Source organism: Theobroma cacao, chromosome 9, assembly GCF_000208745.1.
Source record: "Theobroma cacao cultivar B97-61/B2 chromosome 9, Criollo_cocoa_genome_V2, whole genome shotgun sequence".
NCBI classification, from domain to species: Eukaryota; Viridiplantae; Streptophyta; class Magnoliopsida; order Malvales; family Malvaceae; genus Theobroma; species Theobroma cacao.
The window spans coordinates 32,560,215-32,585,847 of NC_030858.1; the positions used below are offsets into that span (position 1 = coordinate 32,560,215).

Genomic DNA, 25,633 nt, shown 5'->3' on the forward strand with positions numbered 1-25,633 from the left:
ATAGAGAGAGAGAGAGGCAATAAGAGCAACAGTTTTAGCAAAATGTTAACATTTGTTTTTTCGAGTGGAGTGGTATTAATTTGAAAAAATGAAAAAGCTTTCTAGGTCTAATCGTAAATAAATCTTTTGCTTTTGAAGTTTAGAAGCACAATCATTTTATAGCGAAACAAATCTAAACAAACCAACCAAAATTGTAGGTAACTTTATATAACTGCTCATTATCCAAAACTTGAAATAATCCATTCAGTAAAACAGCGGCATCTTGCTTGTGTTTATCTAATCCTCATTCCATACCAACATTATCTCCATTAATCCCCACTGCATGACCATGCCTATGTAACAACTTAAACATACTCCTTGGTATATTTCCTTGGCTAATCTATTAACCATTCTGAAGGTTCCTTTTCTCTTTTCCCTTTTGTGCCTTAGCAGCAAGGTTTGAGTATGATTTTGTTTTTCCAGTACTAAATTCTACATTTCTTTTTGATAAAACTTGTTCATTAGTTTAGAACAATGTATATTTGTGGAGATATTGGAAATGCAAGTTTATTCTTTAATTTGGATGGAAGATGTTTCAAGTGTTAATCATTTGCAGCAAATTGTTTCCTTTCTTTTTTTTTCTTTTTTTTGTTTTCCTCGTTGTTTTAGGCATCGAATCTGAGTGGACTGTGGTCTGTTATTTTGTCACAGAAGCAAAGTTCAGATCATAAAGCAAAAGAAAATGGCGAGAGTATCAGTCCCCTTAGTGGGATTATTTCTTCTCTTCAGTTTCTTGGCATTCACGGCACAAGCAAGAACTGAGCACATGAAGTACAAGGACCCCAGCCTGCCCACTAACATTCGGATTAGGGACCTCATGAAACGAATGACTGTAGGAGAAAAGATTGGTCAGATGGCGCAAATAGACCGTGCTGTAGCCACTCCAGAGATCATGAGGGACTACGGGATTGGAAGCATCCTAAGCGGCGGAGGAAGCGTGCCGCGTCCTAAGGCCACTCCACAGGATTGGATCAAAATGGTTAATAATTTCCAAAATGGTTCTCTCTCAACCAGGCTTGGGATCCCAATGATTTATGGCATTGATGCGGTGCATGGACAGAACAATGTTTACAAGGCCACCATATTTCCTCATAACATTGGCCTTGGTGCTACAAGGTAACACCATTTTTTTTTTAATTTATTTTCTTCTAGTACAAGTTAACTTCCTGTCAAAAATTTTCAAAGACAAGTCTGTGTTTTGTTGGTTACTCTCATTATTTATTAATCTTGGACAAATTAACCTCCTATTCCTGTACGTAGGGATCCCGAGCTTGTGAGGAGGATTGGTGCTGCGACGGCTCTTGAAGTTAGAGCTACTGGCATAAATTATGCATTTGCACCATGCGTTGCGGTAAAGGAATAATTGACCATAAGTTGTGCTTTGTTTCTCTATTCACAGAAATTATATTCCAACTTCTCAAATATTTCAAGGTTACAAAATGGAAGTGCGGCTGATATGTTAATTCTGACGAGTGATAGGTCTGTCGAGATCCTAGATGGGGTAGATGTTATGAGAGTTACAGTGAAGATCCTGAAATCGTCAGGGAAATGACAGAAATCATAAATGGATTGCAGGGTGAAATCCCTCAGAATTCACGTAAGGGTGTTCCTTACATTGGTGGAAAGTAAGTTAATGCGCAAAGTATGAATCTCCATAGAAGATTGAAGATTGTTATCGAGTTTGCTCTTTCATTTTGAATCTCTGAGAAGATTGAAGATTGTTAATGAGTTTGCTCTTTCATTAATTTCATCTATTTGTAAACTTTCTTCTTCTTTTTTTTTTGTCTTTTGTGCTTTGGAAAAGGGACAAGGTTGCAGCTTGTGCCAAGCACTTTGTGGGTGATGGTGGCACAACCAACGGCATCAATGAAAACAACACGGTGATTGATAGGCATGGATTGCTGAGCATTCACATGCCAGGTTATTATGAGTCCATCATTAAAGGAGTGTCGACAGTCATGGTTTCCTACTCTAGCTGGAATGGAGAGAAAATGCATGCTCACCACGATCTCATCACCAATTTCCTCAAGGGCACCCTTAGGTTCAGGGTAAATTTTACTAAATCACTAATTATTGACAACTGGAGCAAAACAAAAATCTTATGATCTTTTGCATCACGTACAAATTGCAGGGCTTTGTCATCACTGATTGGGAGGGTATTGATAAGATTACAGCTACTCCCCATTCAAACTATACATATTCCGTTCTGGCTGGGGTTCAAGCTGGCATTGACATGGTGAGTAGCTCTGGCCAGTTAATTTTTTAAGTTCTTTTTCCCCTTACATAGAAATCAACCGGTTGGTTTCCTTACGGTTGTCTTCTGCTTGCTTTCCAGTTTATGATTCCCTTCAACCATACCGAGTTTATTCATACTTTGACTAAACTTGTCAGAGACAAATTCATTCCCATGAGCCGTATTGACGATGCTGTTAGGAGGATTTTGAGAGTGAAATACAAACTTGGCTTATTCGAGAACCCCATGGCTGATGAAAGCTTTGTGGCTGAGCTTGGAAGCCAGGTTATTAACCAACATGCTTTTCCCGAGATTCTGGTAACATTGACATTAAGAACAAGCTTCGGGTCAGCAAAATTAATACGTGTTTTCTGAAACAGGCTCATCAAGAATTGGCAAGGGAGGCTGTCAGAAAATCGCTTGTTTTGTTGAAGAATGGAGAAAATGCAGATGATGCTGTGCTACCCCTTCCCAAGAAGGCATCTAGGATCTTGGTTGCTGGAAGCCATGCCAATGATTTGGGTAATCAATGCGGTGGTTGGACTATCTCTTGGCAAGGACTTAGCGGAAACCACACTGCTGGTAACTGTTCCTTCTCTTAGCTTTCAGTACGAAGTAGTAATTAACTCTATCATCAGCAAACACTTAAGTTTTTAACGAAAGCATTATACGCGTTTTTAATCAACAGGAACCACCATTCTCGAAGGTATTTCAGCAGCTGTCGACCCTGACACAAAAATTGTCTTCAAAGAGAATCCTGACATGGATTTTGTCAAGTCCAAAAACTTCTCCTATGCCATTGTTGTTGTTGGAGAGCCTCCCTATGCTGAGGGACAAGGAGACAGTATGAACTTGACAATTCCAGAGCAAAGTCAATATACAATATACAATGTCTGTGCGAATATCAAGTGTGTGGTTGTTCTAATTTCCGGACGACCTCTGGAGGTAATGCCCCATCTTGACCAAGTAGACGCTTTCGTTGCAGCGTGGCTGCCTGGGTCAGAAGGCCAAGGGGTTGCTGATGTTCTTTTTGGAGACTACGGGTTCACAGGTAAACTGCCTAGAACCTGGTTCAAGACTGTGGATCAGCTCCCAATGAATGTCGGTGATCCTCATTACGACCCTCTTTACCCCCTCGGTTATGGCCTCACAACCAAGCCTGTCTAGCCTACAAATTAGCCTCGGGCCTCTGATCTTGTCTAAGTGGTAGTCCTTAGGTTCGTTTTTGTTTTTTGGATTTTTGTCCTTTCTAGTTTAGCTTGACAGTAGCAGTTAAACTGTTGTTTGCCATTCCAATGGCGTATGAAAAGAGGTTTTGCTTTGCTATCACGGAATACAATAGCAATAATTCTGCACAAGGAAAACAAGGATTGAATCCACTAGGTTGGAATGAAAACATCCATTCGTAAATTAAGCGGGTTTTGCACATTTATCTGGTCTATTTTTAAAGTGGCCGACAACACTGGCAGTTTCTAGACTTGTAGTTGCACACTCACTTGCGGAGAAAACAAAAGGTTTGAAATTAGAAAAGAAAAACCAAAGGTAATTTAGTAGCTAATAAAGCAGTCATGCACGGCCATTACCATTATTTAGTAATAAGAAAAGACAAAGGGTGCCCTTGACAAAAATATTTTCAACAATTTATGTAAAGCAATCACAATCCACCATCATTCCATATATAACATAAAATTGAAAATGAACGTAAATTCCAAATTTGATTTATAGATAACTAGCCAACTTCATTTAACACTGACCACAAAGACTAAGGAGATTCAATGCCTACCAAGCTTAGCAACTAAGGCTCCATATATATACCATCACATTCATTGTAAGTTAACAGGCAGGCACCAGCAAATAAAGGTAAAACAACTTCGTGTTGACTTCTTCAGCACCGTACAGCCCTATGATTTCACAGCAAGACCTAAACATTATGCGAGATCCACATCACTCCAGGCTACCTATAGCATTTAATCTTTACACTGACAACTAACAAGTAAATATTCCACAGCCTCCAATCAGCTTGTGTAATTTACATGGCACTTTTCTGCACTTGCCAACAAACAACAGTTGGCTCAAAACATAGAGATGGAGAACTAAAGTAGAAGAAAGAAATGGGGGGAAGCTTGGGGCAAAGGGACAGTACATATTGGGAGGTGGGATTGTTTACTAAAACAGTATTATTAAAATGAAAATTTATGCCCTCTAGTAAACATATTAATGAAAAAAAAAGGTTCCAACCTTAATCAGTATTATGAGACTGATCATGCTCGATAAAATCTAGCGCATCTTCCTTCGAGACAACATTTACACGGCTGACCCTGTTTTTATGTGTCACCCCATATATCTGATCAGCAACTTTGACAAGCTCTGGCCGAAATGTGGTGGTTATGAATTGTGTATTTGCCATGTCTGCCAGACGACGAATCATATCTAGATGAGGTAATTAAGGATCCACCAGCAATCCAAAAATATCATTCCTTCTACTTACCTTCAGAAAAGAAAAAATGACGAAATTGCATAGTTCACTTATACCAGAATTATACAAGACAAACCAAGTGCTAAGAAATAAAAATGAGAATATGCTGAGGGTCAATGAAAGGAACTGTGAAAATGAAAAATCAATAACAGCAACTTCATTAGCTAATAAAAGGGAGGTTGTAAAGGCAAATCAACATGCCATGGAAGACATTCTGATTAAAATATTTCCAACGTTCAGAAACAAATCAATTATGCAGGCCCGTTTCCTCGTGTTTTCTTCCCTACTAGGGCATAATGTTTGAGCAGCAAAAAATTGCAACAATGCAGTCTGTTGTGTATAACAAATTCCTTTGTTCAATTGCTAAGACATGAGAAAGTCACTGTTCCAAAATAATGAACAGTGTCAAAGATGCATTGACCCAATTGACCTGAATGGCCTTTGATCCAATTGACCTAACTTGACCAAACACAACACCAGAGAAACCTGAACCTAGAATGATGCAAACCAATCTGAAACCCACCCCAACCTGCCAAATTGCCACCTTTTCTCCAAAACGCAGTTTGGTTTCAACTCCTCATGGAGACAGCTTCCAACAGGTAGTTAATCAACCACAGAAAGTAATTTAGGTATAGGACTGCAAGGAGCAAAAGGTTTATATTGCTGCAATGGATGCTCAAGAAAAGGTGAAACACCTTTTGGGCTAAATCATTTGTTTCTTAATGACAAAACATTAGGATTCAAGTTCCACTCTCTGGGGTCTAGATGGTCACAAATTTGCCCCTATCCCCCACATTTCCCCCATTCTGCAAGCATCACCTTTGAAAAATGAAGCGTGGGTGAGGAAGCATAATTATAAAGATAGCGATGAATTAGAAATGGAACCATAAACAAACATTAATCATTGACAGAGCTAAATATCTTATATATTAGAAATAGGATACTTCCAACAGCAGTTCGGTATTGAGGATCCAGCGCTGCATCTATCTCATCAAAAAGATAAAAGGGAGCAGGATCACATCGTTGAATCGCAAAAATTAACGTGAGGGCTACAACAGTTTTCTGTCCTCCAGACAGCTGCTTCATTGATTGAGTCTCACCTTGCCCAGTAAAAGAAACCTACCACATCAATAACAAAGCTTAGAAACATTACATTTGAATGTATAAGAGGAAATGGAATTTGCTTCCAGATTCAGCTGTAAAATCTAAGAATTCAGTGCAATAGGCCTAATTTAACTTTCACATGTAACCTTCTACCAACTTTCCAAATACGGACCAACATATGAAAATTAACAAACAAGAACTAGACCAGTAATATTCCTACGTAGTATTAGAATGCAACACATGCACATCTATGTCCAACAAGGTCAAGCAAATAACAAGCTTCAATAGTTAACCACCTCACTTTTGTTAAAGAAAATAAGTGATACTGCATAAATATACGTACCTTCACTTTTACGCCAATGTATTTCTCAACCCTTCCCTCCAAATCCACCTCACGAGGTCCATCATCATCATGATCATCATCATCAGCACGATCACCATCCTGTGGAAAAGAAAATACAACTATTATAACAGAATTGCTATATTTCCTCCATTCCTAATTTGCCTAGAAATTCTTTATTCATATGGTGAGAAGCTAGGGTCAAATACAGAATGTTTCTTAAAATTCTATTATGATTTATCTAGGTTTTGATTCTAAAGTGTAAGTCTAACATAAATAAGCCATGAACTCAAAAAAATCATATCTTGCAACTCAATCACATCAAGTTAACAAGTGGATTCATTGGAGAGATAAGGGTGGGGACAAGAACAAATTGAGAAATTGAAATTAATCTAAAGATTAGGGGTACATCCTCTCATCACAGCTCCCATAAACATAAGATATAAGTTAGATTGAAGCAAAATGACTGACAGGACGTATCGAACCTCGGGCTTCGTCCCAATGGTTCACCCAACCCCTTTAGGGGATGGACTTCCCTCAGGGCTGAGGTTCTAGCCCAGCTCCTGCATAACCACAGAACTAAAGAAAAAAGAGACTGACAGGACCTATCTTAATAAGAAATTCATCCAAAAGAAAATATTGAAGCCTCCAGATGGCAAGACAAGGAGGTGCACCTATTGAAGACAGAGCAAAACAAAATAATAATAATAATAATAATAATACCAATTTTTTGGACCCTCCAAAACCATAAATCAGAAGTGAGAAGTTCACCAGTCTAGAGAACTATGCATTGGCCAGCAAAGTAACAAATCAAACACCAAAGTAGCCAACAGATGAGAGACTATATAATTCAAAAAGATGAAATAAAAATAAATAAACTTAAGCCCAACAAACCTTTTTCTTCATCATCACCAAATGACCATGACCACCTTGCACAAGTTCAGAGAATACTTCTCGAAAATGTCGGGCAACACCTTTGAAAGTGCGTTCTATTGATTCATCCTTCCGCTGATCTAAAACTGCTATAAGTTCTTTAATTTTCTGCAAAAAAAAAAATGTAATCATATATATACAAGGTTAAGCTGAGCAAAGTTCATATGACAGCCCCATTTGCTGGGAAATTTAGGTTTAGTATTACCTCATCGCCTGAGTCCAACTCAGCCTGCCTTTTCTGCAGTTCTTCTCTTTGCTCTGTGAAATTTACATACTGGTCAAGTGCTTTTTTGTTCACATGGCTGAACTGTTGCAGCTGCTCATTGCACCTATGAAGCATTTTCTGCAACTCTTTCACCTGCTTTCGCTTATACCTATCATTTTCAACATGGCAATGAAAGAATTAAATAATTTTTTTTTAAAAGAAAAACTATATGTTGCCAAGATAAGCAGATACTATCATAACTAAGGGAAACAAATAAAAACCACCAAATTTTATTACATATCAAACAGAATCAAATAGAAGAAAGAAAAACATGATGTACATTGATTAAAATACCGCTAAACTTAACTAGAGAACATAAGAAATCCTTAAATAAATTCACTGCGACATAATCTGAGACCAAGTATCTAACAACTTTTATGAAGTCCAAATACCATCTAGAGGTGAAATGAAGTAAGGGAGGAAACTAAAATTTCAGGCAGAAGATATACGTTTCAAAAGCATCTGACGACAAAGGACCCAGCTCCCTTATTTTCTTTGAGAACTCCTCTTGCTTAGCAAGAAGATTACTCCTTTTACTTAATAGTTGTTCCAACTCTTTCGCTTCATCCTGAAGTGTCCCCTCATAGGCATCTTCCAAACCCTGCACTAGCAAGTGATCTTTTCAGCCGTAAAAATAAATATCACGGATTTGTGCTAAACCTTATCAGAGAACTAACTACCTTTAGATTGTTCTTTTCATCCTTGATTGCCCTAAGTTGCTTTGTTCGTTCATCAATTCTATCAGAAACTCCTGCAGAGCAAAACCAATGTGAACACTGAGCATTAGATCTTAACTCCATAACTAAATATTGTGGCAACTTCTAAAAGCTCTTACTTTTAAGCTCCTGTGTTGCATCTTGAACCAATAATTTAGCATCCATCAGCTCATGCCTCTTTAATTCAGCTTCATCAAGCAACGTGTCAGCCTCTGCCACAGATATTATTGCTTCCAACTCTTGTTTCCGCCTCTTAAGGTTGGTTGTGAGATTAGTCTCAAGTTCTGCTTTTCTCGTTTCAGTCTAGCAATAGAATTTGTGCATGGACAAAGTATGTAAGTGGACACAAGTCACTGCAAAAGAAATCAGATAAGGTTCAGTGAGCAGACCTCAATGCGATCACTCCTGCAACTGATAAGCTGCTCCTTAAGATCTGTTATTTCAGGGTTCAATCTAGACAGAAGGTCCTTCTCTTCTGGCGTTAAGTGATCAATAAGCTCTGTGCCCATTTCAGCATGTTTCATGGCCATACTAGCTCTAAGCTGATCAATTTGCGTCTGGACATCTGCAAGTGACTTTTCCTATAAACAAGTGACAAGAATCTGAGCAGGTTGAACTAAAATAATCACAAATAGCTAATACGAGTAATCCTAATAACAAGGCATAGGAAGTAAATTAAAAGTTTTTTCAATACCTTATTTTCAAGAGCTTTACATATATATTGCTTTTGCTTATTAGCATTAGCAATGTCCTGCTTATGCTGTTCCAACAGTGATTTGTCAAGAACCCGCTTAGCATCAAGTTGCTGCTGTTCAGTAACAAAGGCTGTAATTTTCTGTTCTAACTGTGAGCTAAATTAAGTTGAAACAAAGCATAGAAGCATATAAGGATTGATGGAAAATAATTCAGGATAACAAAGAATGCAGAGCTCATGTAAAGTCATGCACGGTAATTTAGTCGCTGTCAGATTTTTATTCCATGTTCCTTTACATCTAGCTATGTTGCTTCCATATTCAACTTTAACCTCTCTAACTAGCCACAGCAGATCTAAGACATTCATCAAGAAAAGAAGCAGTACACTCATATTTAGATGTCTTGATGTAAATACAATACGCATGAATTTATGCCTGAATGCATACAGAATTCAGAATAACACCCAGTCAAGAATTTTATAAAAGAAAAAGCACAAAACCTCAATGTCCACAATTTTTTTTCCAATTCCCTGATAGACTGAAACTTGCTACTATTAACTACACACACACCAGAACCCAAACTCAAACAAAGAAGTTAACACCTTGATGCACGTAATACAAACTGAGAAAATACACAATACACGAAAACAAATTGAAAAGAATAACATTAAACCATAAACTACGGCAAAAGGATATTTTGAAGTTCTGAGCCAACTCCTTTCAGCTCTTCTTCCTTCTTATTTATAGACATCGTGTTTTGCATAATTACATTCATGAACTTTAATTTGGAGCGCCTATAATCATAAAATCCCCCAGTCATACCACCCTTCTTGCTAACTTGATCACCTGTTATCACACGACAAGGGACTTGTTATAGAATTAGAGACATAAGCCAAAGCCAAATAATAGAAGGAAAAATCATTGCCAACCTTCCAAAGTTATGCAATCCAGGCCATCAGTCCGAGCAACTCTTGTAGCCACATCAATATCTCGGCAGATCACTGTTCTACCAAATACCTGATAAAAACTAGAATACATAATATAAGAGGATGAAGCTGAGAATATATTTGTACATTCTAGCAGTTAGGAAAACATTATAACCTCCAGTAAGACTTCCTATTTTATTCCCAATAAGAGATGAGCCCTGACTCTGACCCAGGAATTTCTTCAAATTTTTTTTCTTTTCAGCAAACTTTACATCTCAGATCATCTCTAATTTCCATTGATTTTTAATATTACAAAGAGAGGGTTAAAATTTTAAAATAAACAAAACAGCAATCCCCAACTTCCACCTCCACTTTCTGAGCTAAAACAGTAGGGCCAAATCTTTTACCTATATGAAAACATGGTAAAACAACATAAATCAGATTAAACCTATCAAGGTCCAATAGCAAAGATGATGTTACCCCCTGAGCAAATATTAGAAATCATTGTCTCCAACAAGGAATAATCATCTAATATTTTAGACACCATGCATGACATGCAGATGGTGAAAAAGCTGTCAAAATTCCTCACAATGGAAGAAATAAACCATTCTTAATTTAAGCAGTACCAATGGTCAAAACAATTCCTCTTTCTCAGTCATCTAAATGTTAAATTTGGCTCTCTCAAGTTCATCATAACCAAGTAAATGAATCCAAAGTTGTAAAACATGGCTATGAACACTTGGAACAAGCTCAGAATGATTAAAGATGCAAAAGCAACATACAACTTCCTATGACAAAGTTAGCAATATAACCATTAATTTAGTGATCAAATATAGGCCCTAACAAAATACATGGATATTAGGAGAGAAAGAAAAGGGAAAACGAAGGAAATCATAAAGCTAAAAGTATATTTGCTAAAATTTCATCTTAGTTCTTGCAGGTATCCATGCTCATGCCCATTCAAGAAACAGACTCAGTATGAACCTGACCTGTGCAAATGCGGGAGTGAATTTGGGAGAAAAGTTCAATTTCTTTAACAGAGGTATCACGTCAGAACTTTGTGGATATGTAACATGTGGAGCCTTTACGCGGTTAAGTGGTATAAAAGTAACACGTCCACCTTTCAGAGAATTAAGATGTCGAATTATCTGGGTTGATATCTCATCCTTTTCAACAACCACATGAAATAAACTGTGGAAAAACAAGAGCAAAACCATGTTAAGCCCAGTGTGCACAAAAAGAAGTTAAAGTTATTAAAATAATTTGCAGTCTTATAATAGAAACATCAGGAAGATTATACCTGTTTCCAGCAGTTACTTCAACTGCAGTAAAAAACTTCTCATCACAATTGAGTAGCTCAATAATTGGACCAAACACTCCACCAATATTATACTCTCTGCAGATCCTCCTGATAGAATTCAGCCCTCTCCTTACATCCTGATAATATAAAACAAAAGGAAAAGAAGAAAAAGTATAAAAATGTTAAGGTCACAAACACAAAACTGAAATCTAAGAATCTATTTGCCAAGGGTACACCTTTCTAAGAATTAAAACCAACGGGGAAAAATGTTAAAAAAAATTGAGAGCCCCTGATTGTTTATATTACTTTAACAGCAGAAAGAAACACAACAATTACATGAAAAGATAACAAAAAGGACAAAAACATACCATTGATGCAATTTTTGAACAAAATTCTAAGTCACAGCAGGATCAACTTTATCTTCTACATCTGACCATACCATACAATTAAGGTACCAAAAATAGAAAAGAAACTGCAAACGTTTTGGATTTTATTTTACAACACAATAATGGTATAGTCCAAGAGAAAGGACATTGAATGTCATCTTTTTTGTTAAACAGATTCTTTTCATACATACAACATACATATTTGAATGTTTATACAGTTGTCATGGACCCAGGCTTAAGCCAAAAAATCTAGCCTTTAGATAATGATATTATTGCTCATATATGCTTAAGACATCATGAGTACATGGACTCAACACACACCAGCTTCACATGACAACTCTGCTATCCAATCCATAGCACCTTTGCCACAGAACCCACACCCTAGTGTAAAACTGGTAACGTAGTGCCCCTAAGTCCGCACAATAGTACCCCTAGGGTGGCTCTGATACCAAATGCCAAATCTTGGGAATCAACCCAAAAGACTAACCTATCGGCTAAAGATATCATCCCTCTATATATGCCAAGACATCTGTAATACACATCCACTGTAGGACTCAATACACACCTGCACCACATGAAATAATGCCTAGATCTCATGCAAAAATAGGCCCATTTCAAATATTATGAATTGGATGTCTTCCCCTCTCTTTCTCTCTCTCACACACACATATGACAAAAAACAAAAACTAGAAACGAACAAGGCAACAATTTTATCAATAGGAATACAGAATGTATGATGCAAAACATCTACAGCAAGTTCTGCATGGGCAAATTAGTATCATTAGCAAGGTTCCCTAATCCCTAACTCAAAAAAGCAAAAGGAAATGCAACAAAAATTTCATTGAGAACAATGGGGCCACTTTCTTCTTTGATCCCCATCATTGCAACACATTACATGAAATGATATATCAGGTTGCTACAAATGAGAAGGGCCCTTTCTGGTTTTTATTTCTTTAGTTTTGACCAAAAATCAAATCTAACCCTATAAATTCATCCTTATCATTTAATGCTTTTTATTTGAGCAATTAATCACAGAGGGTTCATCTCCATTACTTTATAAAACATGACAACAATACCCTCTCTAAGTCACCTTATGTTCTTGTTACGCATCCATCAAAAACAAATTGGTAATAGGTGGAGAGGCCCAAATATAAAACCACAACAAACTCAAGAATTAGCCAATGAGAGATAGCATCACTTCACACTTCTCCAGACCACTTAACAGTTCTTTTATTGGTTTTGGGATACTTCTCTTCCTCTCTCTAACTCTATCACCCTTTCCAACTTTTCCTATTTCACCATCATCATTGTCATATTCACCAATGACATTGACTTGCTTTATTTACTTTCGTTTACTCTCTCATTGATGTTCTTAAAAAGATCTTCAGATATCTCTAAAACAAAGACTTTCCATTTCTAAAGTTTGAACAAAATTTGTTTCTGCTAAGAAGCACCCATGTGCACCCCCTAGCAAGAAGAAACTGACTAGAGATTTCACAAGGCTCTAATAGGCTCTACCTATGTACACAGGATGGGTTTCCCTTAAGATACTGTGATTCTTGGGTAAATTTTATACATTACACTTTTGGGTTATTTTCTTTATTTTCAGCTTCATTATTGATATTTTTCTTTTGGGACTGGGATAGGCAATTCCAAAGGCAGAACCGCAAAGGATTAACCTGTAATGCGTCTTGTGAATTTGGAAGGGTCAATTTCTGAAAATTATAGATTATTGCAAACAATGGGCTAGATAGTGGATGTCTTCAAAGAAGAGTATTCTATTTGTTGTTGATTAGGCATTGGGTCAACCCCCCTGCCGAAGGAAGTGTTGGATCTTTTCCAGGAAGAACCTCCAGCATTGCAGCATATATGGAAGAATGGTGGGGTAACTGGCCTGCTTGGCTTTGTTAAGGGTGTTTTGTACTAGCTACTTGGTGATATTGGAGCATGCAGAGGTTTTGGAATGATCAAGGCTATCATGGGAGAACTATAACTATGGGCTTGAGTGACAATTTGCATGGGAAAGAGCGGGTTAAGAAGAGATAAATGGTGAAGAAGACCAAAAGGACAAAAATAAAATGAGAGAGATGAGAGACATGGTAATCAAAGAGTTATTATTTCAGTAAAAATTAACATCATAAATCAAAAGAGGTTTAGTTATAACATTGAGACAGAGGTAATTTTCACAAACCATAAGCACATTAAATTCAATTTGCACTCTTTTTAATAACATCATTATTTAGTATAACACACCCAATGTGATATGCATTAGTTTAGTTCTTCCATTTCTAGGATCTGCACCAAGCAAGACGATCTTGTGAGCAAGTGACCTAGCAAGCGTGTGCGCACACACAAGAGAGAGAGAGAAGAAGAAGAAGAAGAAGAAAAAGGAAAGTAATTACTCACTCCAGGAGTTGCATGATCGAGGCTCTTCTCTGCTTTCTCAACTTCTGCTTTCAGCTTATCTATTTCAGCAGAAAGTTTACTTTCTTTTTCCCATAAGGACCTAGCCAAAGAAAAATGAAATTGATATGTTGACTATTTGAATATCGACTAGACAAAAACTAAAGGTTTCAAAGGACATACTTCCTTTCATCCTGCAGCTTGTCTCTTTCTGTTTTCTGAGTGTTGAACCGTGACTGAGAGATTGAAGATTCTAACTCTTTGATTTCAGTTTTGCGTCTTTCAATAGAAACATCCAAGTCCTTCAAGTCAGCATTAAGCCGACCAATTTCATCCTGAAGCTTTTGCTCCTGAAAAATACAATAGTAGCCAAGTGCAATCAAAAGATAATACCAAATTTATTGTACAATAAGATAATAAGCAACTCATGCACAAAGAGATACAAGGAAAAGTAAGAAACAAGGGCTGCAGACAAATGAAAACTATGTCATTTTCTAGATGTGATTCCTCCAAAAATTAGCAAGCAAAAACTTGACAAAAAGATATATCCTAGGGGAAGTAAGCTGAGTCAACAAACACAATCAAGAATTTAGATCGTTTAGAACTGCTATCCTAATTAATAATCATTTACAACCCATACCCCACACAAATGTCATATCTTGCCACTAAGCTAATATCCACAGGCAATGATAGAATCCAAGATGTCATTTTGTACTTGCACAAAGAGCACCATAGCTGTGTACAAAATGACTTTAATTGTAAAATATTGCTGTACAGAATCAAAGAATAGAAGTGCACTGTGCTATCCATCAACCATGCCATGGAAAAAGTGTATCCTATTCAAATACTCTCTTCATGATGATCATCAGGTTGCACCATCAAGCCAATTAAATATTATTAAACCATTAAATATTACAGTATGCAGTATGTACGCTAGATATCCTAGAATGTAACAAAACATTATTAATACAAAATGGCATCATTATATCAAAATAATCAAAACTATCATAAGCATCAGTAGATAAAGATGGAGACAAAAAAAATTCTATTTCATGTATTTTTAAATATTCATTTCATTCAAGTTCGTTGACCCTTCCCCTCTAATGTTTCTTCTCCATTCAGTTGCATTTTCCTGACTGTATTGACACGATAAAGCACTCACATGATATCTACCACCTAGAATATCCTGACAACAATCCATCATAAGATCTCAAACTAAGTAATATATTTTCAGAACAAAACCAACCAACCTGCATCAAGTTTGACGAAAGCACTCGTTGCAAATCATCAATTTCCTTTTGAAGCCATTTATCACGAGCAGCTTTACTGGAAAACTGAGTAGCACGACCTTGTTTCTGATAAAGAATGCTAAGCTGCTTTTCACGCTCCATGATCCTATAAATTATCAGAAACAATCATGAAAAAGCAAGAGCAACAACTATAAAGAATACGGTCTGGTGGGCGGAACCATTCCATTATTTTGGGTACAAAGATAATTGCAATAAAACACAAAAAAAAAAAAAAATCACATTAAGTCACTAATATATGTGCTACAGTAATAAAGTTCAACAAAAGAAATTAACACATTTCATACTTAAGACTGAATGGGCGGCTTATGAAGCGAAGTGCAAACTGGGCAGACGCTCAGGCAGTAGTATATAAAAAGGCACTCAGCTTAACATAAAGTGCTAATCTTGAGCATCCTGCCTAAGAAACCGAATTCAAGACATAAAAGCACATATTTGCACTTGGCATCTGGCATCTAGAGATTTTAAACATGTAACTAAAAAATGGTGGCCCGTCCATTATAATCAACATAATACACAAATTGTATACAGGCATACCCTTTTGTTATATTCTCCTCCTTTTTGACTTGGCTGTCATACAGGGGTTTAATCCTGTTAAGCTCCTCTGTTGAGTCCTGTATTTCCTTCTGCAACATCTGTAGCTGTTTCACTGCATCATCCTGCAAGTATTGAAAATAAAATACCAAAAAAATTTTAACATTTCCCCCTTTTTAAAAACGTAATTAAGGAGGAAATTCTGTAAGATAATAATACTTTGGCTTGCATGTTCCCCGACATCCTCTCTTCTAGATCAATTACATCAAGGTCGAGTGCAGTCTGCTTCTTTAGAGCTTCCGCTTGTTGAATTTCTAAGGCTTCTTTATCTTTGTTTAAACTTTGAAGCTCCTTTGTCACATCTTTAGACATCTTGTCGAGTTCCTTGAACCTTTCATGGGAATCCAGCACAGCATTATACATTTTAGCTGATGTTTCAGAAACCTTGGTTCGAGCTTCTTCTAACTGAATAAAAAGGAGAAGGTCAGAAAAAGGAGAAGTTTCGTGCCCAGGGATCAAAAAGAAATGCTATAATAGCAGGTATGATGATCATAACAATCTGTGCACTAAAAATCATTGTTGGCAGAAGAACTGGAAAATAAATGACCTTCTGTTTTCAAGAACAGTAGGCTCTCACAATATGTTAGTTCGCACATTCCTTGCTTCCAAGCAAATTATGATACTCTCAAGTGAACATCTATTTTGTATCATAAGGACATGAGATGGAGACTAGGATGAAACTTGGTACTTAAAATAGCTTCACTCACAACATGCACAACAAAATTATTCCACTTGTTTAAATTATGACAAATACCAACTGACTTCCTTCTAAAGAACCCAAAACACACAATATCTTTGCATTTATAAATGGCAAACGCACTAAATCTTTACATATTATGGCTCAGCCTTCAACTAACTCCAAATTTGTAATGCGACACCTAATGCAATGTTCTTCATGGGGTCATTCTCAAAAGGCAGCCGGAGCAACTCATAAGCCTCATGAACCTAAATATCCATATGATCAAACTCAGTTTTCCATTTTTGAGAGACTAATGACAATTAGGTACATACACAGCCGCAACAAACATAGGGGTGAGAAATTTGGGTTCACCCCAACATCTTAGTTAAATAGCATATTTTTCTCCTATTTCTTTTTTTTCTTGGGTGGGAGTTTTGGAGGTGGCTGGGGAGGGGGGTGTGATTGGAAAAGACAATACAAATACCCAAATCCTCACATTCTTCTTCTACACTGGATTCTTTTCATCATTTTACAACATCAACCAACTGCTCCATATGTATAAATTATTTTAACACTGCAGTACCATTATATTAATGCATACAGAAGCTAGTTAGAGATCCATTTGGTGCCATGCCAGGCATGTTAGGATACAACTGCTATTAACAATAACAACGAATGGGTTAAACAGTTCATATATGTGATAAATCCAAATAGAACTCTTTCTATCAGAGATGTAATTTCTTGACAGTGCATGAGAGAGAAAAGAGAGAGAGAGAGAGATCAATAAAAAAGGACTAACAGACATATGCACGTGTGCTTACACATTGAAACATAGAGTCTATCACAAGCAGAGTTAAAAAAAGAGAGGAAAGATAACAAAAGTTGAAGGAACATAGAAAACAGGACTATATAAGCATATTAGGCAGACGCCTGCATCTACATCTGTGCATGTTTGTACAAGTCTAGAACAAAAATAAATAGACCCTCAAGACTTCCTAGTTTCTAAGCGTCATAAAATCTTCAAATCCTATAGTTAAGATGCACACATTTTGAGTTGGCAATGGTATCCGAATAACTTATGGCCCATGCTGAACGACAATAAGATCTTGAAAAAGCTACAAGACAGCATTCACTCTCATAAACGATTTACTATCTCTATCATATCAACAAGTAAATACCACATGCAGGAAGAAAGTAGGTTTCTTTTTTTATGGATAACTAGGAAGAAAGTAGGTTTCCTTTTTTATGGATAACTAGGAAGAAAGTAGACGTATTAGTGTATTGGAAAGCATTTGGGCCCTTCACATCAAAAGCTATCTGCATGCCAATTTAATCGTGTTTTCTACCTCTTTGAGAAAGAAAAATAAAGTGTATAAAATTCAGGTACTTGTGTGCAGAAAAGTATAATACTCTTCCAAGTATATATAAGATAATTCATCATTATATAGAAAAGAAAATGTTAGGATGCTTACAATTCCAAAAGAAAACATATAAACTATTTTAGTAATCATTTCTTGGGCAACAGCAAATGGCTAGGTGGTTATGCATATGTTTAACAACAAAAGTTCACGTTAAGGCATGTACACACATTGATTCTTTGATGGCATGTCTTCCACCAACTATATGCAACTTAACATGCTGATTAGCAGTAACATTGCCCAAGCACCTAACATTAAACTAACCTCTTCCAATTTACGCCGAGCATCTTGAAGTTCTTTATCATAAATGGTGTATACTAGTGACCTTCTCTGCTTGTCAAGCTGCTGATATTTTCTAAGCTCTTCTTTCTCTTCATCCAGCTCTTTTAATCTCTCATCTAAGTACTGAACAACTTGTATTATTTGCTTCCTTTTATTGCCTGCTTAACAGAAAAAATAAATATAGCAAACAAAAAACAACATGCACGGATACATACAAGAATACATCATTAATCACAGAGGGAGAATTCAAGAATGACTTGCCAGTTTCCTGCATGATTTTCAAGCTTTCACGACGTCTCTCTTCATAAACTCGAGTACCACCAATTTCTTTCAATAAGTCCAGCCTCTCAGAATCTTTCATCAAGGTCAAGGATGCTATCTGTAGACCAGCCCAAATTTTTTACAAATTAACTTACTAAGAATGAAGCAACAGCAGCTCCACTGGATAATAACTTCAACAAGGTTGGCAGTTACATGTGACTAAAAAGCAGAAGCTGATACCTTGCCTTGTTGCACAACATAATAAGGATTAGAACGAGAAAACCCAGCACTTTCCAGTAAATTCATAACTTCTGTTTTCCTGCACATTACCTTCTTGTTTTATTCAACAAAACTTAACTGTGGGAAAGCTCAAAAGGCCCATATGACAAAAGATAGACAACATTAACTACTTTCAATTACTATAAGAAAACGATGAAGAAGAAGAAGCTTACGTGATATGCTTTCCATCCAAGAAGTACTCATCCTTCTTCAAGCCAATTGTTCGACGTAGGCGTACCTCCTCCTTGTCAACCTGTTCAAAAGAGCAAAAGCCTGTTAAACTGTTTAATACAACACCTAACAATTTAAACTCCCTTTGGTAGATGCTTCTGCTATTTGCTTTTACGTTTGGAAGAATTGCTATAAAAAGCAAAAGCCAAAAGTAAAAGATAATATCATATTTGATTTAAAATGGACATATAATTAAAATATAAAACTAATTATAACATAATAGGTCTGTATATAATTAAAATCACGCATTTTATCATAAAAAAAATGACATTTGGTGTATAATTCTTCCAAATTTATATTCGCTTTGCTATCCAAACACACTTTTTACTATTTGGTTTCCAGAAGTAAATAATGAGTAGCAAAAGCACCAACCAAATGGAGCCTTATTATTCTAGCCAAAATCTACTCGTCATTGAAAATAAATCATCCAAAAAGGAAAAAAAGCCTATCCATGCTAGAATAACCACATTACAGCCCTGTTTTTGGTCTCAACAAGTGTCCTCAGATATGATTCATCTAAGATAAAATGAACACCTTCCAAATCTACTTTCGATGACATGATGCAGCAGCAAAAGTTTTTCACAAAAAGTTACTATAGCGAAGAGTGTCTTCAATCTTCATGCTACTATCAGAGCTAAAGAATGATCATAAACTTGCTATGGCAGCAAGAGAGGGAGAAACCCTGGGCTGAATCTCATGCAGAATGGAAAGAAACTAATTTCTCAAAAATTAGAAGATTGAAGTAAGTTTGTTGATGACACAAGGTTCGGTGATTTTAGAGAATGTAAACCCTGGTTATCATTTAATCACTTGTCCTTGGTTCAGCCAATTGGAAAACAGGTCCAAAGAATATTCAAAGTGCAAGCCTCATCCTGAGGGAGATAAGGTTGACATTTTTAAGCGGTCTTATTCCACATAGGTTGGGTTTAGAGTTTGTTATGGCCTTATATTTAGGTTGCATCTTCACCACCTATTGCCAATTGGTTTTAGTTTGGAAACTTGACACAGTATCAAAGCAGATTAGATCTTGTCTCTCATTGTCTCTTTCACTCTACATCAGATTTTAGGGTTTTCTAAATAAGCCCTTTTTCAGATTTTGGCATCTATATTGCCTTTATCAACATCCATAGATGGGTTTTGATCCCCTTTACAAGCCAAGTTTCAATTTCTCAGAATTTGTAGTGTATTTACACAGTCAAAGTGCAAAGTTTTCAAGCCAAGCTAACAGATAAGGTATCAATGTATTCAAGACAGCAACAAAAGCAAGGATGGACAGGGTTGTTCTAATTGATCATGGCAAGCTTGTCCTAAACTCAACAACAGATTTTCTTTCCATACTAAGGAATTGATCCAGGAGGAAGAAAAAAATTAACTTACTAAAGCAATGCACCGCTCACCCTACTGTATGCGTACTGTTGCAGCTTATTGGTCCGTTTTCCTTAACTTAATTAGAATGCATGAAATTAGAATTATTTAAGGGCTAGCATTCAGTCTTATTCAGGATTTTATGCTACATAAAGAACTCTTACTAATGTCGTAAGAGTATTTGGACCTTGTCAGGCAAAAATATTAAAGAAAAGACCTTTTCTTTCACATCCTGACCTTAGAAGCCAGAAGAAAAGTTCCTTTTGGCTCTATAATTGATCTCTACTGCTCTCCCTCTATCATCTTACTCTCTACCTCAATAAATGAGGATCCTTTTCATCATCATGACAGTAGTAGGAGAAGATGATAGGCTCAAAGGTCACCTTAAGAAAATGTGCAGTTGGTCACAACAACCAAAAGAAATGAAAAGAACTAATCCGGGGGGGTAAACTACCAACTCAGAAGACAAGTTGCTAAATCCAAAATCCTAAAAATTGACAAATTTCAAAGGCTTGCATATGATACTAAGACTTAAGAAGCAGCACACAGCATTTCATAATTGCAGAAATTTTGAATAGCATTCACCAGCGAGTAAATTTAAGAATCATCCATAAAGTCATTCTGGATCAAAGGAATATCTAAAGGAGGACTTACAACAAATATAGAAAGTTTAAATAGCAAAATGCAAGGAAAATCTCAAGGAAGAAGGTTCAAAAGGTTAAGTATTTACAAGTGATTGATTTAAGAATCATCCAGAAAATGGCGATGATTATCAAAGGAACATTTAAAGGAGGACCTAAGCAATCACAGTCTATTCAAATCTCGAAAAGCACCAGAAAAATAAATAAAATAAAATAGAACATATCAAATATTTTCATCATTAAGCCCCATGAAACCTTTCTACTTTCTCATGCTCTCTAATTCTTTCTAGAAACAAAGCCAGATAGCCAATACACGATTAAAAGCATCAGTCATTAACATAACCTGAAAATGTTTGCCATTTGTCGAAGCACTAACTTCTTTTCAGCAAATAAAAGAACACCTTGTCTCGATGTCCAGATGATGGAGCCTTGTTATTTCAAAGAATGATGGGAAAACAAGAATAAAAGGTTTCATATGATTAAGAGAAAGAAAAAAAACAATCATATGAAAATGGTGCAGTTTAGGCGAACTTTTTGCATTTAAACACCAGAGAGCAGCATTAATCAAATAACTTTTTTAACAACTAAAATTACCAGTAATAGTATCAAAAATTTAGATAATACTAATATTTCACAGACATTCATCACGGAAAGGAAAATAAAAGTCATGCCATACAACCTTCCTCTTCCAAAGAAAAGAAACAATACGAAGTAAGAACAATTACCGGGATACGATTGTCAAAATTATCAAAAACAATCTCCACAAATGCAGATAAAACCTGGTGTCCTGCACCTTCCTGTTTAATTGTGACATATATTAAAATTAAAGGATGAGAAAACCACATCAAAATAGTTTAAAATGAAGAAATATATTGTGAAACATACATGTAGCAATGCATGCCTATCTTCACTTCGCAGATTTTGGAAGAGGTCACTCAAAACAAAACGAATTGCTACAATAAAAGCACAAAGATCAAGTTCAAAGTCATTTGGTTTCAAGAAACACCAGTCAACAAATTGAAATGAAATAATATAATTACAGTTACCATGAAAAAAGTTTGTTTTGCCAGACCCATTAGCACCAACTGCAGAAGCCATCATTTAAATAAATACCAAATGTTAGATATAAAATTACCTAGTTTTAATAGCACGCAATTAGAAATGATTACAGATTATAACTCAGACAGCATGGTTGACACACTAAAAGATTTTACTGAACACAGAAACAAACACACAAAAGAAAAGAATATGTACATCTCCATGAAAGCAAAGTTCAATTATTATTTATTTCCTTCAAAGCATAATAAGTCCACCTTAAAAACCACATGGATAACCTTGGTGACAGATAAAAGCATCAAAACAACTATCCATGATCTCCATGCTATAATTGTAATATAAAAATTACTTTCTTTAATAATGGGAATTCCCATACACACATGATAAATTAAGGACATCCTTCCAACTGATAGCAGGAGAAAAGTGGTGCCAAGCAATTCTAAACCAAAATTTCCATCAAAATAAATTTAATATTTTTCAGAGTCCAAAGAAAATTACTTGCAAAAATTATATTGAACGCTTCTCCATACAATAAATCAGCATACTTTTAAAATCACAAAAAGATAAAACAAGCATAAAGCTTCAAAAGACAGGAATCTCTTACAATGCCCTCTATAGTTGCCTTCAACAAGCAATAGAAAAGAATCAACTAGCATTTTTAAGTAAACACAACATTACCAACACAATTAACTTTTGGACTGAAAGGCTCAGTAGCAATCTGCTCCCTGTAGCTTTTGAACCCTTCTATAATAATCTATATAGAAATAAAAGATATTCAAAAAAAAAAAGTCATCAAAAAATGAACTAAAGGCAGAAAGTTCAAAACTAAATAAGCCAACTCTATCAAAAAATAATGATCACCTGTTTTATAAACATGATGAACTACAAAATTAGCCAGCCTCTGTAAAAGAATTAAGAAGAAAAGTAAATCAGTAACAATTAGCAGAAATGATAAACAGTGATACATTACCTAGAATTTTCAGAGTAAGTTTCCCAATTTTAGAGATATGAAGAAATAAATAAATAAATAAATAAATAAAGACAGCTATGCATCTGAAAGCAACAATATAACATCCTAAACACTATGCATACAAGATCAACATTTTTTGAAGTATTATTTGATTATTACGTAACAATAAGAGCGTTTAGATACAACACAAATAGTACTGATATTTTTGGATAATTCAAAATTAAGAACTATAGTCTTGTTAATATCAAAATGCATGGTTTAATTAATACAGAACAATTAAGTTCGAACATGTTGCTTATTTTAACCATGTGCTTATTTTTAATTAAATATCTGATTTTGCTTTTCATCATTTGCCTGTGCTTTTTAGCAACTTTCCAGGAAGTGAAAGCCAAAAAGCAAACAACAAAAATAACAATCAAACATCTCTTTCTCAATTAGTTTTCCTTTTCTGTCTTTCAAAAAGAAAATAACATCAAATCCATGTACTACAATATATAAACCCTAAATAAAAACAATTCGAACCTCATTTGCGTATAGAAAATCCTTGTCATTCTCACAAACAGCAAAAACTTCCAATAATAAAGCTCCTAAAGCAGAAAAAGAAAATCATTTCCAAAACCCTACACAATAGTTTCAAACCTAGCATGCCAAAACCCAAGCCAAACAAAATATATCAAGCGAATAAAGCAAAAATAACACAAACTATCTACTTGAAATTTCACTCTAGGGTTCTTCAACAACTTTAATTTAAAACAAAAAAAATTGCGGTTAAAAAAGCGTAGGAGATTGTAAAAGAAATTAATGAAATTAATGTTAAAAAAACTTACCAGTAAGAGCAGCTAATTTGAGTTCATGTGCCTCAAAGAGAAAAACAGAGAGAAATGATTTTGACTTGCAGTGGAAAAACGGACGACTGAGGCCGTTGAGTGTCTTTTTTTTTTTTTTCCTTTTTCGGATGTTTTGCAGTTTCTTGGTTGCTCCGATTTTAAAGGTGGCTGTAGGGTGCGCAGGTTAAGGCGTGTCCGTGAAGTTTAGCGAGAGAGGTTGGGATATAGTGTGGGAGGTCAACAAATGCAAATTATGGGCGGCAAAAGGCGCAAAGCTGAAATTACTCCTGAATTTTGCTACGGTGCGCCCATATAGGGCGTATTGTGCGCGATTATGTATGACTGTTTGTTTATGAGGTTTTGTTACCGCTACAGCGAACAAGTCACTGCTTATAAGGCAAACAGAATCGAGACTAAACTATTTTAATTTTAGCTACATGGGGTCCCTATGCTTGACACCTGTTCATAGCATTTGTCTCCCCTCCACCTTCATTTAGTCGTCCCTCTCCTTCTCTATGCCGACGAGGGCTTTCCTTCCACTCTCCTTCCCTTCTCTTTCCCCTTTATTTCCACCAACAAACAGCCAATAGATAGATACACATTGTAGAAAAGCCAAAGCTAGAACCATCCTTTAACGAGGATGAGACTCGAATGTCGAATCAATTAAATTGATAAGAATAAATTTAAATCAAAAAATATAACTAAGTAATTAAGAATTCATTCAAGAAAATTTGAATCAATTTTTAAGGTTTTTTGAACCGGTTTAAGGGTTTTTCAAATTGATTTTAGGATTTTGTAAACTAATTTAAATATATTTTTAATTGATTTTAAGGTTTTTTTATCGATTTTAAAATTTGTTGAACTGGTTTTAAGATTATATTAAATTGATTTTGGAGTTTTTGAACTAATTTAATAAATCTTAAACCCTAAAACTAATTTAACTAACTTTTAAAATTGGTTTATTAGAATTGATTTTAAAGTTTAATAAATCAATTTTAGGGTTTAATGAATCGATTTTAAGACTTGTTAAATTGATTTTAGAGTTTATTGAATCTTAAAATAAATTTAACAAACCCTTGACCCAGTTCATTAAACCTTAAAATCGTGCAAATTCTCAAATCTATTCTTAAATCTTAAAAATAATTTAATAAACTCTTGAACTGATTCATTAAACTCTAAAATTGATTTAACAAACCCTAAAATCAATGAACTTTAAAATTGATTTTAGGATTTAATGAATCGATTTTAAAGTTTATTGAACCGATTTTAGGTTTTATTGAGCCGATTTAGTAAATCAACCTAACAAATCCTTAAACCAAATCATTAAACTTTAGAATCGGTTTTAAAATTTATTGAATCGTTTTAGTAAAACCCTAAAACTAGTTTAACCCTTAAACCAATTCACTAAATCCTAAAACCAATTTAGCAAACCCTAAATCGATTTAACAAATCTTCAAATTGATTCATTAATCTATAAAATCGATTTAATAAACCTTCAAATCAGTTCATTAAACTCTAAAAGGTTTAGAAACCCTCGAATCGGTTCATTAAATCTTAAAATTGATTTAATAAACCTTCAAACCAATTCATTAAACCTTAAAACCAGTTTATCAAACTTTCAAAATGACTCATTAAATCTTAAAATTAGTTTAACAAAACCTCGAACCAGTTCATTAAACCCTAAAATCAATTTACCAAACCCTCAAATCGATTTATTGAACTCTACAACTTTTTTTAAGGTTTAATGAATTGGTTTTTGAAATGGTTTCAAGGTTGATTAAACCGATTTAATAAATCCTAAAAACTATTTTAACAAACTCTCAAATCTATTTATTAAACTTTAAAATCAATTATAAGGTTTAATGAATCGATTTCAAAATTTGTTAAACTATTTTTAGAGTTTACTAATC

The 25,633-nt window shown here is 35.3% G+C and overlaps 2 protein-coding genes across 2 annotated transcripts; one reads left to right on the top strand and one right to left on the bottom strand.

Moving 5' to 3' along the window:
• On the top strand, nucleotides 354-4,389 carry LOC18590155 (beta-glucosidase BoGH3B). Its single transcript, XM_007015519.2, has 9 exons — nucleotides 354-436; nucleotides 691-1,155; nucleotides 1,300-1,390; nucleotides 1,519-1,664; nucleotides 1,844-2,087; nucleotides 2,171-2,275; nucleotides 2,375-2,557; nucleotides 2,653-2,854; nucleotides 2,961-4,389. The coding sequence occupies exons 2-9, from the start codon at nucleotides 722-724 to the stop codon at nucleotides 3,437-3,439; spliced, it is 1,884 nt and encodes a 627-aa protein (XP_007015581.2). The 5' UTR covers nucleotides 354-436; nucleotides 691-721; the 3' UTR covers nucleotides 3,440-4,389.
• On the bottom strand, nucleotides 3,962-24,085 carry LOC18590156 (structural maintenance of chromosomes protein 3). The gene is made up of 30 exons (XM_007015521.2): nucleotides 23,724-24,085; nucleotides 22,788-22,827; nucleotides 22,605-22,680; nucleotides 21,917-21,955; nucleotides 21,756-21,823; nucleotides 21,596-21,667; nucleotides 18,807-18,886; nucleotides 18,595-18,673; nucleotides 18,355-18,472; nucleotides 18,076-18,251; nucleotides 15,874-16,119; nucleotides 15,658-15,779; nucleotides 15,064-15,208; nucleotides 13,997-14,163; nucleotides 13,817-13,916; nucleotides 11,025-11,161; nucleotides 10,714-10,915; nucleotides 9,728-9,815; nucleotides 9,495-9,644; nucleotides 8,801-8,952; nucleotides 8,496-8,687; nucleotides 8,226-8,409; nucleotides 8,071-8,141; nucleotides 7,840-7,991; nucleotides 7,331-7,499; nucleotides 7,087-7,233; nucleotides 6,196-6,294; nucleotides 5,693-5,867; nucleotides 4,511-4,702; nucleotides 3,962-4,316 (listed from the first exon to the last, which is right to left on the bottom strand). The coding sequence occupies exons 2-29, from the start codon at nucleotides 22,800-22,802 to the stop codon at nucleotides 4,512-4,514; spliced, it is 3,612 nt and encodes a 1,203-aa protein (XP_007015583.2). The 5' UTR covers nucleotides 22,803-22,827; nucleotides 23,724-24,085; the 3' UTR covers nucleotides 3,962-4,316; nucleotide 4,511.

Coding starts and splice junctions, on each gene's coding strand:
- LOC18590156 (XM_007015521.2), bottom strand. Junction 21,824..21,916: donor CAAAACAAACTTTTTTCATG/GTAACTGTAATT, acceptor CTTTTATTGTAG/CAATTCGTTTTGTTTTGAGT. Junction 5,868..6,195: donor ACATTGGCGTAAAAGTGAAG/GTACGTATATTT, acceptor TTGATGTGGTAG/GTTTCTTTTACTGGGCAAGG.
- LOC18590155 (XM_007015519.2), top strand. CDS start 722: ATGGCGAGAGTATCAGTCCCCTTAGTGGGATTATTTCTTCTCTTCAGT. Junction 1,156..1,299: donor ATTGGCCTTGGTGCTACAAG/GTAACACCATTT, acceptor TCCTGTACGTAG/GGATCCCGAGCTTGTGAGGA. Junction 2,276..2,374: donor TTCAAGCTGGCATTGACATG/GTGAGTAGCTCT, acceptor CTTGCTTTCCAG/TTTATGATTCCCTTCAACCA.